Source organism: Ambystoma mexicanum, chromosome 1q (genome assembly GCF_040938575.1).
Source record: "Ambystoma mexicanum isolate Mex_15411 chromosome 1q, UKY_AmexF1_1, whole genome shotgun sequence".
In the NCBI taxonomy this organism is placed as follows: Eukaryota; Metazoa; Chordata; class Amphibia; order Caudata; family Ambystomatidae; genus Ambystoma; species Ambystoma mexicanum.
In genome coordinates, this window is record NC_090922.1 from 1,037,728,398 (window position 1) to 1,037,754,337 (window position 25,940).

Sequence of the window (25,940 nt, forward strand, 5' to 3'; positions counted from 1 at the left end):
GTGTGTGTGTGTGTGTGTGTGTGTGTGTGTGTGTGTGTGTGTGTGTGTGTGTGTGTGTGTGTGTGTGTGTGTGTGTGTGTGTGTGTGTGTGTGTGTGTGTGTGTGTGTGTGTGTGTGTGTGTGTGTGTGTGTGTGTGTGTGTGTGTGTGTGTGTGTGTGTGTGTGTGTGTGTGTGTGTGTGTGTGTGTGTGTGTGTGTGTGTGTGTGTGTGTGTGTGTGTGTGTGTGTGTGTGTGTGTGTGTGTGTGTGTAGTTGGTAACAATGGGCCACCTGGCAGTGCAGGAGTGGCTGCAGGCTCAAATGGGTGGACCTGGCACCTCACCTGTGGCATGAGTGTCAGGGGACACAAATGGATTTACCTTTCACGTGGCGTTATTTGTTGTTCTGTACTTTTGCGTCTGTTTGCGTGGCAGAGTTACTCTCCTGCCTGGGTGATTACATTAGTTTGAGTTTCCTTGTGAAAGGCTGTTCATGAAACATGCATTATGCTGCACTAGAGGTAAAGATGCAACACCCAACACCATTCAGAGTATGCTAGTATAGTTTTGGTGTAAGACAGCCAATGTTGGATTGCCTAGGCTCTGCGCTTCACGCACGGTTGCTTTGTGGCCTTCATGCAGAGGCAACCTATGGATCCCGGTCAGTGGTACCCTAAATGCCTAGAGTGTACTTCTGAAGTGACAATTTATGTGGGTGGGTAAACCTTGTCTGCTTGTGTATATGTGTTTATGTGTGTGTATATATGTGTATATGTATATATATTTACTGAAAAAACGTTGTTAAAGGGACGTTATGGTTAAATTGCACTAATAAAAACCTATGAGATTCAATGAAAAAACTTTGCTAAAGGGACGTTATGGTTACAAGTAAAACCAAAACAAACCCAGAAATTTGCAAGTTATGGTAAAGTAAGCAACCATAACTGGCACAACCACCGTGCACTGATAAAACTAACATCCAGGACATGAAAGATGACATCACAAATGCCATTGATGACATCACTGATGACATCACATATCTGGGCCACTTGTTTTTGTTTACTGACATGATTAGGCTCGTTTTTTGTTTTAACTGACAATGAGAATTTCTAAAATGTAAAAGGTGCTATATATCTACACATTCACATTTTGTTTCACATTTTTATATGTTCTTAAAGTACTTTCATTAGAGCTTAATCTGAGCCCAAAGTGCACATGCATATGGCAATAAGCACACCTCAAGCACACAATTAATGTGTGTACATGATTATTAAGTCTAATGTTATTGTCATGTTTTGGTGCTGTTGTTTATTCCTTCCTTACTTTAGTTTCCCTGTATGTGCCTCTATTCTGGATAGATTGTGCTTTTTTATATGTATTATTTCTACTAAAACAAGTGTGTTGTCATTTTTCGATTGTTACCTATTTATTTCATGTTTAACATTACTCAAAACTCTCATAAGGTAGCATTTATTATTTTAGTATCAGAAATGCTGCAACCAGTGGCTATATGTATGCATGATTACTCTCCTCTATTAACAACAACACTAGTATATAATGTTTTGTTTGCATTAGCACATGTAGATTCTTTAATATATTAAGTAGCTCATGATAGTTCTCCCAATCAACCCTAATGTCTTGTTACCAAAAATATAAACTCAACGCCTTGTAGCGACTGTTTATTAAAATTAATTTACTATGTGATGTCATCAGTGACATCATCAATGACATTTGTGATGTCATCTTTCATGTGCTGGGTGTTAGTTTTAGCAGTGCACAGTGATGGCGTGAGTTATGTTTGCTTAACTTTCCATTACTGGCGAATTTCTGAGGGTTTTCGGTTTTACTTGTACCCTTACGTCCCTTTAACAAACATTTTTCATGGGTTTTTATCAGTGCATGCTAATTTCCTACAATTTACTAATATCATATTTACCCCAATATAACAACATTTATGTCCAATTTACAAAGTTTCACCTTAGAACTCTGCCATTCTCCACATTTTTTGCAACTTTTGTGTTCGTCTACATCCGCAAACATCTGACTTCATCGCAGACTTTTCAGACAGTGTCATGTGACCACGTGCTTGTGTGCGGCATGATGACGTGTCTGCGAATTTGTCCACCCTTTGCGAACGGGTCCGTGCTTCGCAAACAGTTCGGAACTGCATTTTCTGCTGATCTAGGAACTTTCAAGCTCAAAATGTACCCTTGCACAGCTCCTGCACCTATTCTTACTCATTATCCATTAACAATCTAGCACAGAGCACATACTTGGAAGAATATTAGCATAACTGCTATTTATCTTAAAAATTACATCAGCTATTGCTACCCCTCCTCCCCAAGAGACACCACCACCAGCTGGAGGGCCTACACAAAGCACAGTATTTCAAAAGACAATGAAGAGGACCAAGAAGAAGAGGTAGAGGAAGCGCCTACCTCTAACACCCAGGGAGAATCATGGGTGTGGCAGTTCTTTACCACTTTTGGGAATGTACCAAAAGCTAAAGCTACCAAAGTAAAATGCAGAGTGCTCAGTTGCAGACTACCTGGACAATACTCCTACGAAACTCTCCATGCGCCGCCACTGCAATGCTCTCAGAAAGTTTGTTCCTTTCTTAGCAAGTAGTAGGCTGTCTTCCTCCACCTCATCTTCCTCAACCAATACTTTAATCACACAGCCTACTTCTGTCTGATACAAAATCCCACCAGCTACTTACAAGTGATAAGAGTCTGTCGATCCATATCTTTCGAAGATAACAGTACTCTGTATATACTGAAAGACACCACTATGCAGGGGGGAGCAATTTCAAAGTGCTTTTGAAGCTGTAATCAGTGAGCATGAGAAACACACGCGCAACATCTTCCCCTGTCCACCTGCCCCTCCATATTTGTGGTTGATGCCTCTTCCCTCATTTCCCTCCCCACCTTACATTCCGACCGCTCATGCCAAAAAAAAAATCAAACAACACCAAAAAAAGGTTAATTTAGGAACCACCTTTCACAGTTAAAAAATAGAACTAAAAGAAAATCTTATAGACTCCATCTACTTTACATTTCTCAGTAAAGTAGTTAGACTCAATAATATTCTCCAACATTTCCATTAACATTTTGTGTTATGCTAATGGGAATACTGGACAATTGTATACTAGAGAAAAATATAAAAGTACAGAAACAATTTTCTGTCCCAAAATTTTTTTCTTGAGCATACAATATGGACCATAATTGATGGACCTTTTATAACTATCTGCAGTCTCCACAGTACCCTTTCCAGGCCATGAATCATTAAAAGACCCGGATGGCATGTGTACACCATCGCACAGGGCAGCTCTACTACCATTTTTTTTGTTTAAACTTTATTTCAAAGAGAGCTACATCAAAGCAGAACTGTACAGATTCAGCAGCAGTTACAACCAATACAACATGTTAATATTGCTAGCACATCAGACATTGTCCTACTTTTCAAGGTGTTATCAGGGGTGTGAAGTCATTGTCTGACACAATGTTACATAAATAACATCTAAACGGGGCCCAGATATCCTTGGGGCGGCATGTTGACAACACAGTTAACACAAATTATTTTTTGCATTTCTTTACCATTGAAAGGTCCCTAAGGAAGTCGCTCTTACAAGGCGCATTGACAGACTTCCAACACTTTAATATGCAGCATTTTGCAACCGCACATGTTACATTAAAAAGTTGTCTAGTGGTTTCTGCGGTTTGCCAATATCTCCAAATAGTATTTCAGAGGAGAGGGAGATGCAGAGATATCCGTAATGTCCCCTAGGACTTCTGCAACCTCGCCCCCAGAACATTGCCACTGCAGGGCAGCACCAGTGCATATGATATGCGCCAGCATCATGTGAGTCACATTTCAAACATTTCCCCGTGCAGCCCTCTACAAATTTGGACAGTTAAGCGGGGGTTTAATGTAGCTGATTAAGTATTTTGAATTTAATTAGTCGCAGCCAGAGTTCAGGGACACGGTTTTAGTAAGCTGACAGCATCTGCGCCATTTTTCCTTGCTTAGTGTGACGGCCAGATCACGTTCCCAGGTCTCCTTCATAGTGTTATAGGAGGTTGAGTGTGATTGAACTACAGTGTACACAGTTGAGACCCCTTTCCTCCGCCCATCAGTTGCTGTTATAGCTCTCGTATACTCACGTGTAGGGTGTTCTGCAGGGAATGTTGGCCATTTAGCTGCATACACGGCTCTCATGCAGTGAAAATGAAATTGTTTGAGATGCCCGCCACCCATTGTGTCACAGCAGTCCTTCAGTTCGATGTATATCCCTTCTGGGAACATATCTCGCATTTTGAATTGTTTTTGTCGGATCCCACAGCTGCTATAGGGCTTTATCGAATGTGGGGGTGATACCGGGAAATTTCACAGTGGGATTTCTGGGTCGTATGGATTCTCCAATCCAATTATTTTGTGTATTTCGGACCATGCGTGCATGGTGGCGCTCACCGGGTCACATTCACATGAGTCCTTATGATTGGGACTAAAGAAGACCAACCGAAAATCGGATGGGGAAGCAGCATACCTCTCTACAGGTATATGCGTGGAAGTATCATCCGGGTCAAACCAATGCTTGGCAAATTGAGCCTGGGCCACTAAGTAATATAATTCAAAGTCTGGGGCTGTGATGCCGCCACTCGTGAATGGTTCAGCTAGTTTGGCCCATTTCATCCTAGCGGTCTTCCCACCCTATACAAACGAGTTAGCTAGTGATTGCAGTTTCCTAAATAAAGTTTCCCGGGCCAAATGGGTATGTTAACAAAACAGTACAGTAGCTTGGGAAGGACTATCATCTTAAGGAGAGCCACACGGCCATATAGAGAGATAGGGAGTTTGGTCCATAATTGTAGTTTAGTGGATAATGTTTGTAAAAGTTCCTCATGACTATCCATGTATAGTGTATGTTTATCATTGGATACCACAACCCATAAATAACGGACCCGGATAGGAGACCACTTGAACCCAACTGTGTCCGACAGATCTTGTATAGCCAGAGTTAAAGGGAACAGTTCAGATTTGGAGACATTAATTCTGTATCCAGAGTATTCAGCAAATTTATGTATATCAGCCATGATTGGCTCCAGGTTGGCTTTGGGGTCACAGACGTAAAGCAAAGTGTTGTCTGCATGAAGGGATTTTAATTGTGGGGGTCCTGTCATTCTAATGCCCCTATGCATGTGGTGTTGCCGGACAAACTCTTCCATGGGTTCAATAGTGAGGGCAAACAATATGGGGGAGAAGGGACATCCCTGCCTGGTTCCCCTGCCCAAGGTAAAGAGAGAGAAGATGGTATGGTTTGTGAGGACACACGCTTCCAGGTTGGTGTAGAGCAGCCGGACACATTTGAGGAAATATTTACCCTGACCAAACCATTCAAGCACTGAGAATAGATAGGGCCACGAGACTGAGTCAAAAGCATTCTCGGCATCAGGGGCTGCAACTGCTGCGTCGGCCTTTGGATCAATCTGGGCCATCACTCCAAAGAGTCGTCGCAGGTTTAGGGCTGTGGATCGGGTGGGAATGAAGCCTGCTTGGTCCGATTGGACCAGGGAGGGCATGTGTGGTAGGAGTCTGATCACTAATATTTTAGCAAAAATCTTAGCGTCAGTGTTGCTCAGGGAGAGGGGTCTATATGAGGATAGGTCATGTGCTGGACGACAGGGTTTAAGGGGCACTGTGATCACCACCACACGCATGGACACGGGGAGCGTGCCCCGAATCCATTGCCTCCTCCCATACTCTTAATAGGATAGGGGCCAGCTTATCGTAGTATTCCTTGTATAGCTCCGCGCCAAGGCCATTCGACCCGGGAGCTTTACCAGATGTCAATGCCTTAATAGCAGCCTTGATTTCATCTGGTGTTATGGGTACGTCTAAAGCAGACCGGGTCTCCGGGACAAGAGTTGGGAGATCCAGACCCCGCAAGTAATCAGTTATCTCATCCATGGATTTGGTGTCATTGTTGGAATATAGGGTTTTATAAAATTCAACAAATGCAGTATTTATGTCCACCTCCCGGTTTACCACTACCCCCCTGAGGTCTGAACGCTAGCGATTGGGTTCCGATAGCCTTCTCCCTTAAGCATGTTGGCCAGGAATTTCCCTGCTTTGCTGCTTTCGCCATACCTACTGGCTCTGGTAGGGGTAGCAATGTAAAGGATCTCTCTATCGGCCAGTGTATTGAATTCACCAAGTGCTTTGTGTATTTTAGAGAGGGTTTCTTTATTATGCGTAGTACTGTACTCTGTCTCAAGCCCTGCCACTCTAGTTTCCACTGTACCCAATTCCTTCCTGACAGCTGCCAACTATCCAGTGGTTTTACCCATAATGATGCCCCGTATCCACACCTTGAACGTTTACCAAATGGTAGAATAGGTGTTTACTGAGCCCTCATTCAATTCAAAGAATTCCTCTATTTCTGTGTGGAATGTCTCGCATATATGGGGATCTCGAAGTATGGTTGGGGCATTCTCCAACGTCTAGCCTGTGTGGCATCATCTCGCAGGGACAGGGTGAGAGATATTGGGGAGTGGTCCGAGAGTGTACGAGGATGGATATCACAATCATTCACCAATCCTGCCAGGGAAGAGCTAATAAACCAATAATCTATACAGGATTCCGAATCGTGGACAGATGAATAATATGTGTATCATTTCTCAAGTGGATGGAACGCTCGCCAGGGTCTGTTAAGAAAAATTGTGCCATAATTTGTCTCAGGGTGGAGGCAGCTTTTGTGGGTCCCCGGGGGGGTTACGGAGGATCGGTCAAGTGATGTATCTAAGATTGTGTTGAAATCTCCACCCCATAGTATCAATGCATCATCCCCTGCATCTAGTTTACGAGGGTCATTTATATTTGGCCCATACATGTTTACAATTACTATATTGCTGCCAGCTATCTCCCCCCACACCAGTACAAACCTGCCATGAACATCTATGATGCTGTTTGAATATCGAAAGCCCAATGATGGGTGTATTAGGGTGAGGACCCCTCTGAATTATGCTGAGTACTCTGTACTATATCTAAGGGGGCCCCATCTCGAGAGAAAACTGGAATTTACATTTTTGAGTGCATGTGTCTCCTGTAGTAGCACTATCTGTGGACTATGTCGTGTTGTATAGGCCGTGATTTTCCTGGCCTTGACTGGGTTATTGAGCCCCCGCATATTCCAGGAGATCAGTTTAACAGACTGTCCTCTGTAGACTTGCGTTCTGTGTGCAATTCGTATGAGCACTGTTTCCAATATAACAATACATTACAACTGATCGGACAGCTCCTGAAGCGATGCAACTCTCTGGTTTTAAACTTAAAACAACCCCATCAAACTTCAGAACATCCCCAACATACATCGACCTAATGTCCTGGATAAAACTTCCCTCAATTTTCTCCACACCCGCACCATCAACCCCAACCTGATGATGATACCCATTAAAAATGAATTAAACTTCTGGAATTCTCCGGAGGTGTGAATGTCGCGGCTCACAACTGCCACAGTCGGGCATCACTCATCCGGTTAACAAACCAAGTATCTGTCGGTGTCACCCAGATACCCACAATATTTAATTATGTAGTCACAAAAAGGTTATCAGGAATGACGCAACTAGTCCGCCGAGCCCCCTCCGTCTCCTGCAGGGTTTGGAGGTCTATTTTGGTGAAGTCTCTGTCTCTGTGGTGGCAATGGGATTGTAGCCTCTATGTAATCCAGGGCTGCTGTAGGGTGTTCAAAGAAGTGTGCACGACTTGCGTGATGTATACGCAGTTTCGGTGGAAAAATCAATGCATACGGGACCTGCCGCAGGCGGAGTTGTTTTTCAACCTGATCATATGATCTTTTCTGGGCATGTATTCCAGCCGCAAAATCCAGATAGATGTGGATGATGTCTCCTTCATGTCGGAGAGACCCCATTTCTCTTGCAAGGCAGAAAGCAGTGTCTCGGTACTGTAGTTCAGTAATCTGGCAAGTATAGTGCGGGGTGGGGCTCTGGGTTTGGGCGCTGGAGCCAGCGTGCGGTGGGCCCTCTCAACCAAAAAGTGATCTGAGAAGGCATTGTCACCAAACAGAGACTTCAACAGCGACTCCACATGTGTCTCCATGGGGCCCCTGCAGAAAAATTCTGCTACTCCTACAATTTGGATGTTATTCCGGCTGGATCTAGACTCTAAATCATCACATTTTCCACATAGTTTGCCCATCTCGCCTTTCAACAGGGCAATTTCACAAGTATTCTGACTGATGGAGTCCTCGTTATCGCTGATTCTTGCCTCCGCCTCCATCACTCGCGCACTTTCCTTTTCCACGCGAGCCCTCAGTGAGCCAATAGTGGCTACTATGTCATCTAATTTCACGTTGACCAACATAAACCCACATTGTACCGTGGTGAGGGGTTGTCACGATTCCTACCCACAGCCCCCCAGCATATCAGGCTGGGTCACGGCGGCCCCTAAGGGCCTCTCCATCTCCCCAGACACCTACTTGGACTCAGACTTGGCGCCTTTGGCACCATGCTCACACACAGTCCTGAGATCCACTTAGTATTGGACTTGCAATGTATTATGGGGCAATAGATGCCCCCATGTAATTCAGTTCCTTGAACTGGATGAGCGGTCTAGTCTTTCGGGTGTGGCTCAGCCCAGGGATACCTGGGATACCTACAGACTATTTAAACCACACCCGGCCTGAGAAATATGTTTTGCGTTTCTCTGCACCTGAATCGTGACACTCACCGTGCTTGGATCTCCTGAAGAGGCCCACTTCTTTCTTCATCACCAGCGCACCTGCAAGAATAAGAACTTTGTTGCCAATACTCACCTCGAAGAGCATCCTACTTCTGTCCAGCTCTTCCCAGTCTTGCGGATTCCTATGGCAGAGTCATCTCCATCTCGGCACGCCGCGCCCTACCAAAGGGTAGAAGAATAGAAGAAAAGACATTAGTAAGCATTCTGCAATACTTAGCTCTCTTGAATTTGCAAATAGAGTTTAATCCTTACCTGAACTCCCGTTGATCGGTCAACATCTGCTCCGGAGCATCCCGCCGATCTGAAAAAGAGGAAAAGACACATCAGGTTAGCGCAAAACATTTAACAGGCTCCGCACATCGCGCTTTCTCACCGCAGCTCATCTCCTCAGCTCGCTTCCATGTTGGGTTACTGCAGCACCTAAAAGGACACGGAAAAGACGAACATTGGTTAGTGCTAAGGAAGCCAATAAGCATCACGCTCCGCATTTCTACTTACTTCAGCAGTGCATCACCATCCTCAAGACCTTCATCACCTAAGGAAAGAAAGACACAGTATTAAAGGGATTACAGCCATCAGAACTTTTGTAAGACTCATTCCAATTATCGATCGGGCTGAAGCCGCAGCAAGCCCCGTCCGCCGGGCCCGTGCCAGTGAAGCAACTAGGCACCCTCCAGCCCGCATCACCCAACGCACCACTGCATCGAAGGCAGGACGAGAGTGCCCCACATCAAAAAACAAGGTGAGGAGAGGTCCGGGGGAAGGTTGGGACCCAGGGAAGAAAAGGGGGGCCAGACAAGCAAGACCAATAGGGAAATGACCTCTGATAATACTGTGTTTCAGGCCCAGTGTTTGGTTGAGCAAGTCCAGGGAAGGGTTCGAAGTGGTCGGAAGTCCGGACCGGCTGAGTGACGTCCCCGTGGATATCAGGTGAGTGTTACAGGGGCTGTTCATATCTGCCATTTTTGGATGACACTCTAGGGGGTTCAGTCGGCGGCGGAGGCTTGGTGACTGGGGGCTGGCTGTTTGTAAAGGAGTCCATAGGTCCTGTCTTCTTTTTCTTGGAGTTGGCTCCTTTTGTCATCGCTGAGGGGTTTTTAGGCATGGGTGTCTATCAGCCCCTTCGTGGCTGGCACACAAGTCCCACAACAACCGGGGCGGATCAGCGTGGATCCCAGTAGTGGCTATTTAGCAAACCACAATGCATCCAGCCTCCATACTACGAGCAAGTCTTAAGGCAATAGTGTAACAAGGTATTCCCACCAGACTTTTCGGTCCTGCAGCAGCCCTGTTTCTGGTCGAGGCAGGGCTTCAGGAGGAGTACACAATATGGGTCGAGTGCCCAAGCATGACCTCAGCCAGGCCCCAGGCCGGGCATATGCTGTCCCCAGGCGGCTAAAGATATTTTGCGCAAAGGACTGTGGTGTTTCTGGATTGATTAGCGGGCCCTTATGTACATATCTCTGCAGTAACCCTGGGTGTCCTGCTAGCGTGGTGGAATATTGCTTGAATGGGCTGTGTCCTCTCACGTAACCACAACCATAGGCTTGTCTTGCATTGTTTTATTAACTCAGCCTCCAAAGGTTTCGCTTCACGTATTGCCCCAGTAGTGATCTATGGTGTGGTTTGTTTGGCCTAATATTGTCTTTGATCAGACTCAGGCCAATTAGTGTGCGTCTCCAATTGGCTACTTCCTGCTCTCCAGCACCACAGACATAGGATCATTGATGGTTTTCTTCTGTGCAACCTCAGCTCATAGCCAGTTGGCGTTTCGTAGTGGGGTATTAGACAGTAAGGCTATTGTCTCCTTATTGCCAGGCTGACACTGCACATTGCAAAGGGGCTCCGCTCACCATGTCTGTACTGTTTCCGGGTCATTCACTGTGTGTCAACGTAAACCAATGGCTGAGTACTCAAATGGGAATGGGATCACTGAGAAACACCCCGCATGGAACGCTTTATGTGCCGACACATTGTTTTCTTCCCCCCGGCTCGCAGTTCCGAGCTATTGCAGACTTGGAAGTCACCAGTGAGGTTCGCGCCATCCCTGCCGCAAGCACCAGACAGTATCAGGGTTAGGATGGTGCAGGTCCCTGGCTGTATGCCTAGTATATATGCTCCCCTCTTGCTCTGCTGCTTTATCCCCACGAGTGGGCATCCAGGGGCACTGCTGGTGATTAGGTTCAAACTCTGCTAGGCCCCCTCAGCATGGATGGCGGGATGGTCCACTCACCGTGTGTCTGTGCGGGGTCTCTCGTGCAGTCATGGCGTAGGTGGCGAGCTGCCCACACTACGCGGGTTACACGAGTACACTGGGTTGAACGTCTGGGTACTGCCGCAGGGCCAGTTCGCCCCCATTGCCAGCAGTCTCTCGTGATCTGCAACGGATGCTTGTTGTCGGATCCCGGTTGAAGGCTTTGTTCCCTGCGGATTTCGGTGCTGTCCGGGGTCGGAGCCCGGGCCGTGGGTCGGGTCGATCAAGTTCCCCCTTTGTATTCTCGAGGCATGCAGGATGTTTGCAGGGGGCCGCAGGACATCCACAAGTCCCGGCTTTCGCTTTATATGTACACAGCAGGGCTGCCCACGTTACTGCTGACAGATCAGCCAAGTGGACTGGGTTAGGGTCGCCGCTGCTTGGGGTGCAGGGAAGGGGTCCAGTTATCCGGTTATGGGCACTGTTCGTTGTGTACAGAGTGCAACGCTGCTCATGGCGCAGTGTAGCCCACACAATGTCTGCAAGGGACCCTGCCCCCAGCGTGGCCTGGGGGCGTTTCCCAGCCGGCGGGCTAAGGTAGTCTCATTGCGGAGCATCTCCACGGCCCCTGCCTCCCGTCTCAGACGCTGGAGTCTACAACAGCAATTTCCAGGGCAAATGTTGTATAGAGTCAGAGTTTTTCCCCACAGGTACACAGAAACCTCAGACACAGCCCCACGTCAATTGGGTATTCCAGATGGCACCGAAAAAGGATGTTAAAAGGCTCCGAATTTTTGCCGGAGAGGAGCCTAACACTCAGACAGCCATCTCGTGTGCGCGCAACAGCGCCCCCCCAACCCTTATACCCTTTTTAATTTTATATTTGTAACACTCCCTCATGCCTGCTTTCACACATCCATCCACCAATCACTTCCAAAAAATGTACATATAACCCTATGACCATATTAAGCTTCCACACACCAACTGCCACTTAACAATCTTCTACTCATCATTTGCATCTGCATTTCCCTTACTTATACAAACAAATTGGGCGAGTGCTCAGGAGAACCCAGGAGGGAAATGCTAAGGGATGCCAAGGTGGGACGCCACTGCCTAACTACTGGAGCAGAGGAGTCCCGAGGGTGGGATGCATATTAACTGTAACATCCCTTTAACAAAGTTTTATTCTTTCAATTTAATAGGTGTTTATAAGTGAAAATGTTCTGTGGTGTTACATCACAGTATATAAGTTATTAATAATTCCTCTTTTCATATATATGAAAGAACTATAAACCTCCTACTTAAAGAAACATATTTTTTTCAACACATACTTATGTCTGTCGTTAACAGTAGCGCATGCTTGGGATGTAAATCATCATTCAGTTGCCTACAGCATAAGGCTCAACCATGACCCCAGCCGAACCAAACCACCCCTATTATTCACTGCACCAACCCTGCATCCTAACTCAGTATCCACTACACCCTAATAATGTAATCAATGGCCAGTCCCCAAATCCATGGGGCATGGGCTTCGGCAATTCAGAGTACATTTGCGTTTGCCTAGCGCCATGCCCACTACCCAGACACCAAATGTATATCTCTAGTTTTTGTACTTACATTCTTACACTTTGGAAAAATAAAACAAAAGACATATTTCCAAAAACATGCTTTCAAGTCCTTGCTAATGCTCGTTGCTCAAGTGTGTTGTAATCTAGTCCAACACTTCAGTCTGTAACCGCAAGCAGACTATTTTTTCAAATTCAAACCTACCGCTTCGGCCATGCCGCGTGCCCCATTAAGCAAATTACAGTACACATTTCTCCTTGCTGACGGCCAGGCCCATTGCCCAGACACCGATGTTATATCACTGTGTTGTGTACTTACATTTTCATACTTTCCAAAAACTAAAACACAGGACATATCTGCAAAACCATGCTTTCGAGTTCTTGCTAACCCTCCTCGTGCATATTTTCTGCAATCCCATCCAGCACTTCAACCTGTACCCACAAACAGATTTTTTTTCCCCATTCAAACCTATCCCAATTTCGAAAAACTTTACCACATAGCCGGTCCCTGGTGGCCATGCCCATTTTAACCCCATTGCTGGTCCCTTGTGGTCATGGCCAGTAGCCATATTGTCCTGGTCATGGCCACTGCCCATGGCCACAGGCTATACCTCAGTCACCAAAGATATATCACCATTTTTTGTACCTACATTATGACACTTTTCAAAAAATAAAACATGGACGCATTTGCAAAACCATGCTTTCAGGTCCTTGCAAATGCTCCTTACACGAGTTTGCTGTTGCATGTTTTATTTTTTGAAAAGAGTCAAAATGTATGTACATAAAATAGTCATATAGATTAGCCCCCATTTGACAAAATCCATTCAGACTTTGCACAAACATTCAGAGTTGGGTCTACAATCTGTCTGAAAACCTTTGTCCACATTTGTCAAATGGCAACAAAGTTATGAGGCATCTAAAAATGTTGAGACCCCCCTCAAATTGTTCCCCCTCTTGACAAAATCCAACCAAACTTTGCAAACACATACATACCCAGGTCTAAAATATGTTTGCAAACGTTTGTTCCGATTCATCAAATGGCACCACATTTATAAGCCTTTACAATATTTTGGAACCCCCCACTAATTTGGTTCCCGCTTGACAAAACAACGCTCGGACCTGTGCAGTGTGCTACAGGGTGCTAAGGATGTGTCATTTTTTTATAAAAAGAAAAAATTAACTTTCCTCACTGTATGGCCGCCGCCGCAACATGCTTTCCCAAATCCATTTCATGGTTGATATCATGGCACTACATGATTGCCTTCCCCCCTTCCCCTCTCTCGGCTTCCTGCTCTCTTCTACCACCCACTTTTACTCCTCATCACTGTTGCAGGTGTTGTCTCGATTCACCATCGGTTTCGTCTTCACTGAACTTGTTGCAAATGCTTGGATTTGTCTCTTGACACTTTGTCTCTGTGCCTCACCTTCCAACTCGTACGCCTGGCGACCTTGCTTCATTGACTTCTGGACACTTGACTTTTGTGCTTCGCCTTCTCAACTAGTATGCATGGTTGGCCCCGTTTCATGTTCTGTTTCATTTGTGCCATCTCAAAAACTTACTTACAATTTACTCTCTGTAACAGTGTGTTTTACTGACCTGTGCAACTGTATTCTCTCTCTCCCCTCTGTTCTCCCCCTTCACTGTTTACTCTCTGCCCCACCTCCCTTCATTATTCTCTGCACTTACTCTATCAGAATTCTCCCTGGACCTAGTATGATAGCAACAACTGTCTGTCTCCTCTCCCTTCCCTTATGTGTTCTACCCCCAACGCCCTCAAGCACTATCTTAAATGTCATCAGGCCTAGTATGATAGTTACTTGTTTTGTTCTTCTCCACCTCCCCCCCCTTTTGTATTCTCCGGCTCTACCAGAAATGTCGTCAGGCATAGTAGGGTAGTTGCCTGTCTGTTTCTTTTCCCCCCTCCCACCCTTTTCCTTCCTTACCTGTTTTTTTAGCACTTGAACTATCTGAAATGTTGCCAAGCTGAGTAACGATAGTTAAGTTCTCATTCTTGTTGTCCATGGCCATATAAGAATGTCTCTGTATTTTTCCCTTATTCCCTCCCTTGCTGTGAAGTGCTTTGAAACACATTGTGTATAGGCGCTATATAAATAAACAATCATATCATCATATCATATCATGGTCATCAACATTGAAACGGACTTGGGAAACCACGGCGCAGCACCAGAACGTGCAGTGAGGTAAGCTTCATTTAAAAAAATAATGAAACCATTAGCACCCGCGTATAAAACTAAATGGGTGCTAATGGCGATATACTCCTCGACGGTGGGCAGACCCTGTCAGTAATGGCACAGCCGCACACATTAAGGGACACTCGCTTTCCTCTGGCCCTTAACTTGGGTGCAGGCCATTACTGACACGGTCAGCCCGCCGCCTCAGTGTGTATCTCCCCAACAGTATTCCGTTTTTTAGCAGGCTCTATCATGGGATAGATGTACGCTGCCTAAATTGGAGGTCCAGAGCTGCAGGCAAGGGCCTCTGAGGAGGGATACGATTACCTTGGTCATGTCAGTGGTTGCATAGGCTCAACAAATAGAACCCTGGTGATGGTCTGCCTACCTGCCAGAATACTGATATGTCACCAATAAGCAATGGGTCTCAGCTAGGGTTTCTTGGAGAGAGGAGGAGATACACCCGGTTTACAGGATCCACATCCCTGCAGAAATTATGTTTTATAAGGATTTCCAACATAGGGGTAATAAGACCTGGGTAGGATTTGAATCAGCAAGGAGGAACGAGATATAGTTGTGTTTGTAGCTTTTAAAGAATCCATGAGCTTGGATTGGGTGTCCAGCTTGTACTTGAGTTATAACAAAGGGCCTCCTACCATATCTGTATTTTCTAGGGAAGAAGGATCTCTTGGGATGTGGGGATCTGATTACACAATTGTGTGAAACCTCTATGATATTGTATGCCCTACCGAAGTAATAATAACTTTCTGAGTCAGCTTCAATAATCCTTTTAGCTTTCAATTTGGATATTTCAAAGACCCAAAGGTTTAAGATAATTATACAATGTGGCTTTATTCTGTTTCAAGGTTGCAGAGAACCAACGTGTTTGGTGTCAATTTATGCTTGGTCCTGGCAGGTTTAGTCAAAAATATTGAACGCAGATATGCAAGACAAAGGGACAAACACCGCCACAAAAGAATCCTGATCTGGGGAATAAAAGACTCTGATTGAAGTATGTACCTATTTAGGGCTGGCAGGGAGAGCTCCCACAGCAGTATGAACATAGGCAATGGTGTTAATCAGCTGCTCCGTGATGTAGAAGAAGCATGGTATCGTGAAAACTCTGTTACAGTGTCTGGCATTTTGTGGAAGCTAGTGCAACTGTGTACATTGGGGAGAATTTTGTTAAAGGGGGCTTTTAAAAGATTCTTTTATTTCAAAGCTGCTTTTGTGCTGCTTACATTGTGGCCAAAGGTCCCAATCCATGCCAATCAATTGAACCATGATGCTTAGACAAACTTTCCTTATGATGTTCTTTGGGCCTATGGGGATGAGGTGGGGAAGGGAGAAGAGTGTTGTGCCAGGCATCACTTTTGTTGACGCTGATTGTGATATTTCTTGTCAGTGTATCATACTGAGGAAACTTTTCCAATGCTATTTCTGAAAAAATGGAAAGGGTGACTCTATATTTTACACCACTCTCCATCCACCTAACTCTTTCAACTCAACTATTTGTCATCCATGCGGTGTGGAGATAAAACATGATTTAGAGGAGGAAAACAGCAGTGTCTAATCCAAACAACAGGGCTACATGATGTGGACGGCGACTGCACTTTATTCCTGCATGGTCTATGGACTGAGCAAAGCCACAGTCGTAGTAGCAGATGACGTGGCAACTGCAGCCATGTTTGGGGAGGTGACTCACACACGGAAACTCTGCATATATTATGTCAGGCTCTCTCCAGAGCTCAGGTACGCCGAGTTCCCCAGCTCGACATCATCATTGAAGGTGAGCTGCACCTCCTGAAAACAGGATTGAGATTCATGTGCACATTAGGTGCCGGATCAGTCTGTGTTACGTAGGATGGGAAAGTCCACTAAATGGTGTGGTCTGCATCATGTGTGTAGGCCGAGGGGGGAATAGAACAGGGCTTGAATGGTGCTATAATGCCTTACCCTCCAAGGTGGAGGATGTACCATTGGAAAGTCCATTCTTAACGTAACCTTCTAAATGTATCATCCTGACTTTTCTGTATAAGGCTCATCATATCAACCTTATGAAAACCGAGAGGTTTCTATGCTTGTGGCCATATTTCTGGGACAGCGATACTATGCCAATATCCCAACCCATTTCTGCAAACTTGCATGGAAATAAACCTTGCCTCTACCTTTGCTGTCTGGTTTACCTATTGGAGTATTTGGTAATGGGCTACCTGATTCATCAATGGGTATAGAAATGAGACCTGACTGTGGTGCTCACTTTATAAAAATTGGAAGGCGAACTGGCGGATTCGGAACGGCTGGGATTAAAAGATGTGAACCAATGTGTTAGTTGAACATCTTTGTCTAACACAACATGTTGCAAAATGACTTAGCAAAACCTCTCAGGAAGGCACAGACGTCAAACAGTCAATAACAAAAAGACCAGCTGAGCTGCTGGGGAGTATGTTTTTGCAGCCAGTGGTGTAACTAATCAAGCATTTCTGGGGGAAGGGACCATTTTTTCAAAACGATAAACACTAGGCATGCCCTTTAGGTTTTCCTGAATTTAGAAGAATCTCCCAGACACCACCACTCTCTCTCCATACGATCTATGACCATGACATAGATAGAAAGGCTTTAATCTAACCTCAAACGTATTTAAAATACAGCTACTATATACCCACCAGATGGAGATAGCTGCTCTAAAGTCACCTGTCAAATTTACGAATTACTTCCAAATTCTCTGAAATGTATCGAACAATTATTTTAGGAATACAGAAGAAACAAAATCACATGATTTCCAATCTCCCTGATAGGACTAACACACATGACACACTGCAAGCGCTGCATACTCAAAATATTGTGAATAAATTAATGATCCTAGTAATAACTCCCCATTGCAAGATGTATGGAAAGGAGATGCTTCAGAACTCGATGGAGGCTGCAAACTTCCTCACTGCATGCATGTAACTGGTGCAGGGATTGGAGTGTGCTCAGCACTTCCAAAGTGTGTATTCCTAAGGGCGACACAGCCATTAAACTGTCCAAGCATGGCCAGGGGAGTACTGTTGAGTTGGGCAGTGATAGCACGAATCAGTAAAAGGTGGTATACAATCAGTTGCAGGAACACATCGAAAAATATACACTCTTGACACGCATTATTCTGTTTTCCGTCCAATGCATGGAAGCAAGACGCATTACTAGCGGTCTGGGATGACACACTAAAAGTGTCTGATGGTGGAGAATTAACGTTATTGGTGATGTTGGACCTCTCGGCAGTGGATCACGGCATTCTACTTCTCGCCTCGCGTCAGTAAGGGGAGTATCAGATCTTGCGACGCAATGGTTCAGTTAATTCCTTGCCAATAGCTGTCAATACTTAAAACGTTTAGGTCATCATTCAGATACTTTACAATTGAATTGTGGCGCTCCCCAAAGTGTAGTACAATAAATAGAGGAAGTGGGACAACAGATGTCCCATAGTCGACTTCAGCTGCATCCAACCAAAACAGAAGTTATTTCTTTGGACCTAAACTCCTCTTAGGAGAGCAATCCAAGTGCCCACTTCCACTCTGCTTTCTAGGCTCCAGTCTTGTCTTTGCATCCAAGGTTAAGTACTTAGGCTGTATTTGGCAATTGAATCTTGGCAGCCAGCATCAGGTTTGAGAAAAGGTGCAATCAGTGTTTTACTCTCTGCGTCTTTTGCGCCTTGCTCTCCCTTTGATCGTTCCGGCTCGACTATGGCAACAGCACGTCAGCCAGCATTTCTGGCAGACAAATGCCTAGACTTTAGAGGGCTCAGAATGCTGCAGCGTGACATCTCACCGCAGCGCAAATCTCTCCACTGGCTCCCTGTTAAGGAGAGGATCGATTTTAAGATCCTCAACTTTGTTTTTAAGTGCACACACAATCTGGCAACAACATACCTTGCAGACAAACTTACATGGTAAGAACCGACACATCTGCTCCACTTCTCAGATAAACTCTGTCTGGTGATTCCAGCTTCCAGATGTGTTTCCAGGGGGGAGAAGGCGTTTTGCGGTTTATGGCCCCAGACACTGGAATTCTTTGCCCCGAGAGCTCTGGAGCATTACAGTATGTGTTCATTTCCAGAAATGCCTATAACCCTATCTATTTAATTAACTGATTCGGCTAGACCACCTTTCTAGATCGCGCTGATTCAGCTAGGCCGCCTTACTAGATCGCAGTACAGTTTCCTGGTGCATCTGATCTTTTTATACTACCAGCTGCGCCCAGATGCACTACAGCCTGTCAGGTGTGCAATACAAATCAATTCAAATATTCAAACATTCAATTAATAAAGCCCAGTGAAAGCATGTACTAATTGGTACCTTCCTTAATGGTAAACACTTGTTCAGCTAAGAAAAAACAACAATTACAGCACATATGTCAATTGGTCAATGAATGCTGAGTTTAGGTGTTTGTGTTGTAAAGACAGACGACCAGGAAAACACAAATATGGAATTGTTTGTTAGCTTGAAGATGGTTAAATAATAGATGCATATACTATAATGGTAGCTCCTGATTTTGAATGTTGTTGGGCTGTACAAAACCAAAAGAAGAGCAAAAGGAAGAACAGAATATACAACAGTGGCAGGGCCAGATTCCTGAACCCGTCAAGAAGGGATGAGAGCCCCTCTCAGCTGGGGGCACTATGCAGACCAGGGTATTTGCCAGAATCAGTTAAGAGAGTTGAGAGGGCCCCAGTCTCTGTCCCTTCTACAAGTGCCTGGATGCAACTTTCACTTGCCCAATACCTGCAATGTCCCCTTCTGGTCCGTGTTCTCTTTCTTCTCTTCCAGGACTACAGAGCACAGGAGTCATTGTGGCGGAGGAGAAATGCGCAACCCACCAGCGAGAGACCCAGCGGTGAGCAGCAAGCCAGCGGAGGTTTGCCTACTGCAGGCTGGTAAAGCAGACGTTTTTCCTACACAGAGCATACACTTGGAAACAGACTGTTGCCATTGCCAGTTACTGGCGGACTTGCATTAAAAAGGATTTCCTGCATTTCCATCTCCGTACCCCAGCCTCTGGGTGCAGAACAAGGTAGTGATTGGCCGAGGGAACCAGATGGACGCCTGGAACAATGGGAGGGGAAGGAGGAGAAAAAAGGGGACGCAGAGAATTGGTCGATGTGGGTTGTTTGGGTAAGGTGAACGGAGAGGGAGGCTGTCCGAGAGACCAGGCAGAGAAAGGACATGCAGCAGAGTGTGGAGGAAGATTACAGAGAGCATGTGCTAGGTGAGGTTTTGGTTGGTGAGCGAAAGTGGTACTTGGCTGTGAGAATGCATGTTTGGAATGGGGAGAGAGTGACTGCGAATAAGTTTGAGAGCAGGGGGTGAAATGGAAGGTGAGTGAACAAGGTGAATGAGGGCGTGAAAGGAGGGTGAGAGAAGGGGTGGAGTCTAGTGTAGTGCGAGGAGAGTGTAGTAGAGAGTAGTGGGAGGGGAGAGTAGTGGCACAGGAGTGTAGTGAAAAGTTGTGAGATGAGAGTGTATTGGAGAATAGTGAGAGAAGTGAGTAGAGAGATGTGGAAAGAAGAGTAGAAGAGACAAAGAGAGAGAGTAGCAGTAGTCGAAAGGACACCGAAGGGACAGAGAGAGGAAAAGTTAAAACAAACTTTTAAAAAAGTATAGAGGAAGTGAAGGGAGGAGAGTAGGAGGAAGGGAAAAGGAAGCAAACAACAAGTAAAGACTGAGTTAGACATTGGTGATTGGACAGCCCCAACACTTAGATCATTTTTCTTGTGGGATCCCAGGTTAAGATTCACCTAGAATAATGGAGGATAGCACAGGGGTAATGCGCTGCTCTTGGAAACAAGATCACGCAGAGCAATAGAATTTGAATCCCGGGTCCACGCTTCGAAACCAAACTCAGGTATGGTAATAGGCGTGTTATAAAAACAATAAAACATCCTGGAGTAAGTGATTAGGTGATTGCCTTAAGGCACTTACCACTAGCCAGCCAGATATTAGACAGTAGGGGTTACTGATTCCTAGTGACCACCTTGGGTTAAGGGACATCTGGGCTCGAGAGGTCAAAGCCCATGGAAGGTGACAGAGAGAGGGATGACCATTAGTGAAACCCTGCTCAATATTTTGATTAAAACCCAAGTCATCCTTGAGAGTTGGTGTGTTCCTGAGGCCTTCTATGATAACAACACATTTGAATAGTTTAGGTTTTTAAAAAAATAGGGAGTCCTGGCAATTCTGGGAACAGATCTCTTCACAAACGTCCACCTCACCTCAGCGAGCAGGAATTGAATTTGAAACAATGTAAACAAGTACTGGCAAAGCCAATGTAAATGTAAAGGAAGAGTACTTTTATTTATAAAGCACTTCTTGGACAAAGAGGTTTTTCCTCCACATCAGGGGTCTGTAAAATCTGTCTCTACAAATAGTTTGGACTACAGCCCCTCAACCCTAGTCAGCATAATGAATGCTGATGAAACATGGAAGTTATAGTCCAAAACAACTGAAGAGCTGCAAGTTGCAGGCCACTACTCTACATTAAAAGAGCAAGACCTATTTGTTTTGTTAAAGTTAGGGAAGCACCATAACTTGTTTTGGGAGTGGTAGGTGCAAAGACGTTTAAGCACCATTACACTTTTCTCTAAACAAAGACCTGAACATTTATCAACATAGCTGTTTTCAATACAGCTGGTAAAATGAGGTCCAGTCTATAACCTATTCAATATGTAACACCCAAAATAATCAGTGAGTGTAATTGTATTGCTTAAATACCAACTGATCAAGAAAGGCTAGAATTCCCCCCTTTTTGGTAAATGATAGTTCATGTAACTGAGAGATTGGGCAACAGAGGGCGGAGTATGAAGTTGGAATCAACAAATTTGGATATAGTCTTTACATATGACACCAATCTAAAGAAACCAGACGACCAATTCAAATAATTTAACATTGACAATATAACCATCACTGTCGAAAAAAGTGCAAACACTAGGCATCTACTTGGATCCAGTCCTCACTCTAACCAGACAAGTAAATGTGACTGCCTCAGCAGCCGCTTACACCTCAAAACGTATAAACGCCTGTAGTCCCTTCCCCTCATCAGACAGTTGCATTACCATGGCCAGTGCCCTCATAGTGTCTAGACTCGACTATTGTAGTGTCCTGTACATCGGAACTAATATCCGTTACCTAAAAAAATTCCAAGTTCTACAGAACAATGCGCTAAGAGTGGCTCACAACATCCCTAAGACTAACCATATCTCAGCTGCCAGGCGCAATGCCCAGTGGCTCCTGGTTCAGGACAGGATTTTGTTCAAAACATTATCACTGACCCACAAGTGCCTATCCAATTTAGCGCCAAAATATCTAACCAACAAATTCACTAAGCATACCAGCCTTAGACCTACTCAATCTACCCATGCTCACCTCCTAAACATACCCAGATTCAAACTACAAAAGTCAGGAGCTAACAGCTTCCCAGTCCAAGCTGCGAAACTCTGGAACACCATGCCCTTGTCTTTAAGAGCAGAACCACCCTACTGGACTTTTAGAAAGAAACTAAAAACCTGGCTCTTCATGTAAGAGCGATAAGTCCTTTAAGGTCTTCGCCCACATCACCATCTGTACAGCGATGTATTACCTATCACTTTATGCAATTCTTTGATCCTGCAATGTAGAGTCTGTAACTCTTTGCACCCTTGTATCAGAATGACTCATTCCCCTCAATCTAGATGTACTTAATAATATATTGTAAATTCACATTGTACTGTAACTGCTGATATGAAGAAATCTCCCAGATACCCTTGGGTTAGTTGTGATATATAAATAATTAACTAAATAAATACTTCTCCCCCCCCCCTTTCCTATTCGGATCAGGGAATCATACTGCAGTGTTTCAAAATGACAAACCCTTATGCAAGGTTCAGTCACAATGATTTGAGTCACATGAGTGTGCAGCCAGACTCAAATGGCAGCTAATTTGATGTCCATATTTTACGCTCTTTGCCATCTGGAAGATGGAGAGCAACAATTACCTACATTTAGAGCTCAATATGAAGAGCGGCACGCCCCCATCTTCCCCACTGCACCATGCACTGATGCACCCCTCTATCAGCAAAGTATGTGGGGCTTGAAAGGATATGCTGGTATCCTGGTGGCATGCACACATTGTAGTATGCTACAGAGGAGATCTGCAGGGCAATGCCCTGAGAGAACCTTGACAGGAGAGCACCCACAGATTGAGTCCCGATCAGCATCTTCTTCAGCAGGTCCATGTCCAGTGAAAGCTCTAGTGGTAGGTATCAGGCTTTGGACATGCAAGTATTTATTTATAAAGCCTTGTGTGGCCTTTTATAATGTGGAGGATGAGGTTGGGCTTTCCTGTGGCAATGTTAGTTTCGGAATAAATATGTCTGCCATGAGAAACTGGCTCTGCCAGCTTTTACTCCTCCTGCTTCTCTGATTGTAATTTTGTCCCTGCAGGTTTTATTCTAATCCTAGGATTTTCCTGGGGGTTTGTGGCTATATGTTGGGATGGCTGCCATCAACATAAGGCTAAACCCATAATATTATAATGTGGTACTTCACTCTACAGCAAACAACCTTTTTTCTTTGCATGAGAAGCTACAATTCATGGTCCAAGGCATGGAGCATAACCCGTATTAACAGCTGGGATTCAAAATCAATAATCTGCAGGCAACCAACCAATTTTTTTAAAAAATGAAGCCCTTCCCAAGAACATGTGTAAACATTGTTTTCAATATGTAACAAAAATGTTACACCATTTTGATAAATTGTATTTTGGGGGGTTACTTGTCCCTCATCAGAACACTCATTATAATTAAAACCTTCTTCAGTATTTCTCTATAGTGACACATTCACTTTTGAATTTTTGTAAAATAAATGTGTTTTTATGTTTTGTTCTTTGCCTTAAGTAGAGGAAGCATGATTTGTTTTTAAAAGCATCTGTTTATTGACAAGAGTTATATGGTAACAGGGTCAAGACCAGTGACTCAGCTAGCATTCATGGAAACGTAGGGTTAGGCTCGACAAATTAGTGGACAATTACGAGGAGGAGGGAAAAGGTTGCTGTGTTTTTCCCTTGCAGATCCTCTTAACATTATTCTAGGTTGCACTAGTACTTCCACATTTGTACCACTTTGCCTCTTTTAGGCAAACTACAAACTGCAGAAAAAATTGTACCGTGATTTCTTCTGAGCTTATTTTGTTCAAGTAAGCCTTTGGCTTTTTTGACCAAATCCTCTCTCGTCTTCTCAAAGTGCCTTCTTTCTTCCTTCATTTGTTTCAGCTGTTCGATAAGTTGGTCTCCTACAGTTTGAAAAGGAAAACAGACTTGTTTACATTCAATCAGATAGACATTATAATCTTGATATTTATCAGATCTGTTGCATGTGGCAAATTCTTCATAAAGTGTTCTATTTAGAAATAGATGATGCACCAATGTGAACATTCTCATCAGAGGCCAACTGTTACTTCCCCGCGTATGGGCTGCAGGAAAGCTGCTGTGATACATTCCGGGACATGCAGTACTCGGTTTCTGGCAAAGGAACTGGCATCCTGGAGCAAATATCTCTGACGCACAGCCACAAAAAGACCAGACATCCACAAGACCATATGGACACAGACATCTACAAGAACTATCCCTTACATTCAAGCTACTAAGGAAAAAGTCTTTATGGGCTCTACAACTGTCCTCTGAATGCACACTAAGAAAAGCCCACTTGACAATATATGCAAACCACACTTTGTTTTACACTTCTGAACATGCACAGCTCTACTGAATCAGTGCTGCAAGCTGGGACATGATTGGGATCTACATTAAAATAACAACAAAAAACGAGGCCAAATCAATTTCAAAAATGTTTTTAATTTGTTTGCACTTCTTTTCATTTTTAAATGCTGGGAGAGGGGGTGGATACCCCCCTTAGCCCATCAACATTGCCATTATTCCCTAACCCAACCCCCAATCTATTTTTTTAAAGTGCCAAATTCCAGCTTAAATTAGGTGAAAAATGTGTTGTTTTAGCATTCACATTTTTTGACACGCTCCCCATGATAGACCAACACAATTGTATTTAATCCTGATGAATATTGTCCAAGAAAGCATCTCTGGGCATTAACGTAGTTAAAGACTGCCACTATCCCTCTAGAAGCTCCTAGTTAAAATAGTTTAAACACCAGTATATGTGTATCATGATGTATGTCTGAATGCTGGTGTGCATTGTTAGTGTATTTGCATATATTTGTAGGCTGTACAATGTTTACTATATGAATGAACTGTAGGAAGAATTAAGTGTATGACTTGAATAAGTAATATAATCATATACTATATGTGACACTATCTGCCTCACAGTCGGTTCGCTTCCTTTTGGTCTATCGTCCTCTGGGGTCATGCTCCCTTTTTTGACATCCATTTTTGGAATTAGTGGCTTCATTACAATTAAAACATTCCAGCCTTATTGTTCTAGGTGACTTTAATATTAGAGTTAATGTGCCGTTAGCTCAATTTCTTGAGCAGTTTTTGGACAGTTGTTTATGGCTGAACCCACCCATCAGTTAGTTGGTATCAGCTATTCCAGGAGTAGTGGTTCTCCCTGTTACTAATCTTATTCGGACAGACCATTTTTTGGTCTCTTTCACATTGCCTCTTATGACCCGCTGCTACCTCCTGCTAAGCGTTCAATTTCCGCGAGAAATTGGCGCATTGTGAATCTATCTCTTTTTGCATATACCATCATGGCAAATTACCCTACTGATAGTTCTGTTGATCTCTCTACCCTGTCTCTATCATTGCTGAAAGCTGCTGATCAACTTGCACCTTTGGAGCTTGCAAGTGTCCGTTGTCATCGCTTTGAACCCTGGTTTTCAGCTGAACTCAAAGCAGCTAAACGTACTGTTTGTTCGCCAAGCTGAGGGCAAATGGTGCTTGTCCTACAGTTTGACTGACAAAGCTATATTTTCCTCTCTATCGAGGAACTACCATTTGTTGATTAAAACTGATTAACAGTCGTTTTTTACAAGTAGCATAAAAGCTGCTCTGAATCAGTCTAGGGAGCTTTTCTCAGTTGTTAAATCTTTTTGTTCTACTGCACGTTTTCTTCCAACGGCTTTGCCATCCCAGTCTCATTGCGATGCATTGGCGGATTTCTTTCATTCAAAAATCACCAATATTCCTGATGATATTGAATCTATACATTCTGGGGTACTGGCCATTGACATCAGTCCACCCGCCTCTGTTGGCTGGGATATCTTTCCGGTGTTC

The 25,940-nt window shown here is 44.4% G+C and overlaps 1 protein-coding gene across 1 annotated transcript in view; it reads right to left on the bottom strand.

Moving 5' to 3' along the window:
- The window catches only part of SPATA1 (spermatogenesis associated 1), a 479,533-nt gene that overhangs the window by 62,146 nt on the left and 391,447 nt on the right, over nt 1–25,940 (bottom strand). The window contains exon 9 of the mRNA XM_069641723.1: nt 23,861–23,986. Within this exon, the coding sequence (XP_069497824.1) occupies nt 23,861–23,986 (126 nt within the window). The remainder of the gene's footprint in view (nt 1–23,860; nt 23,987–25,940) is intronic.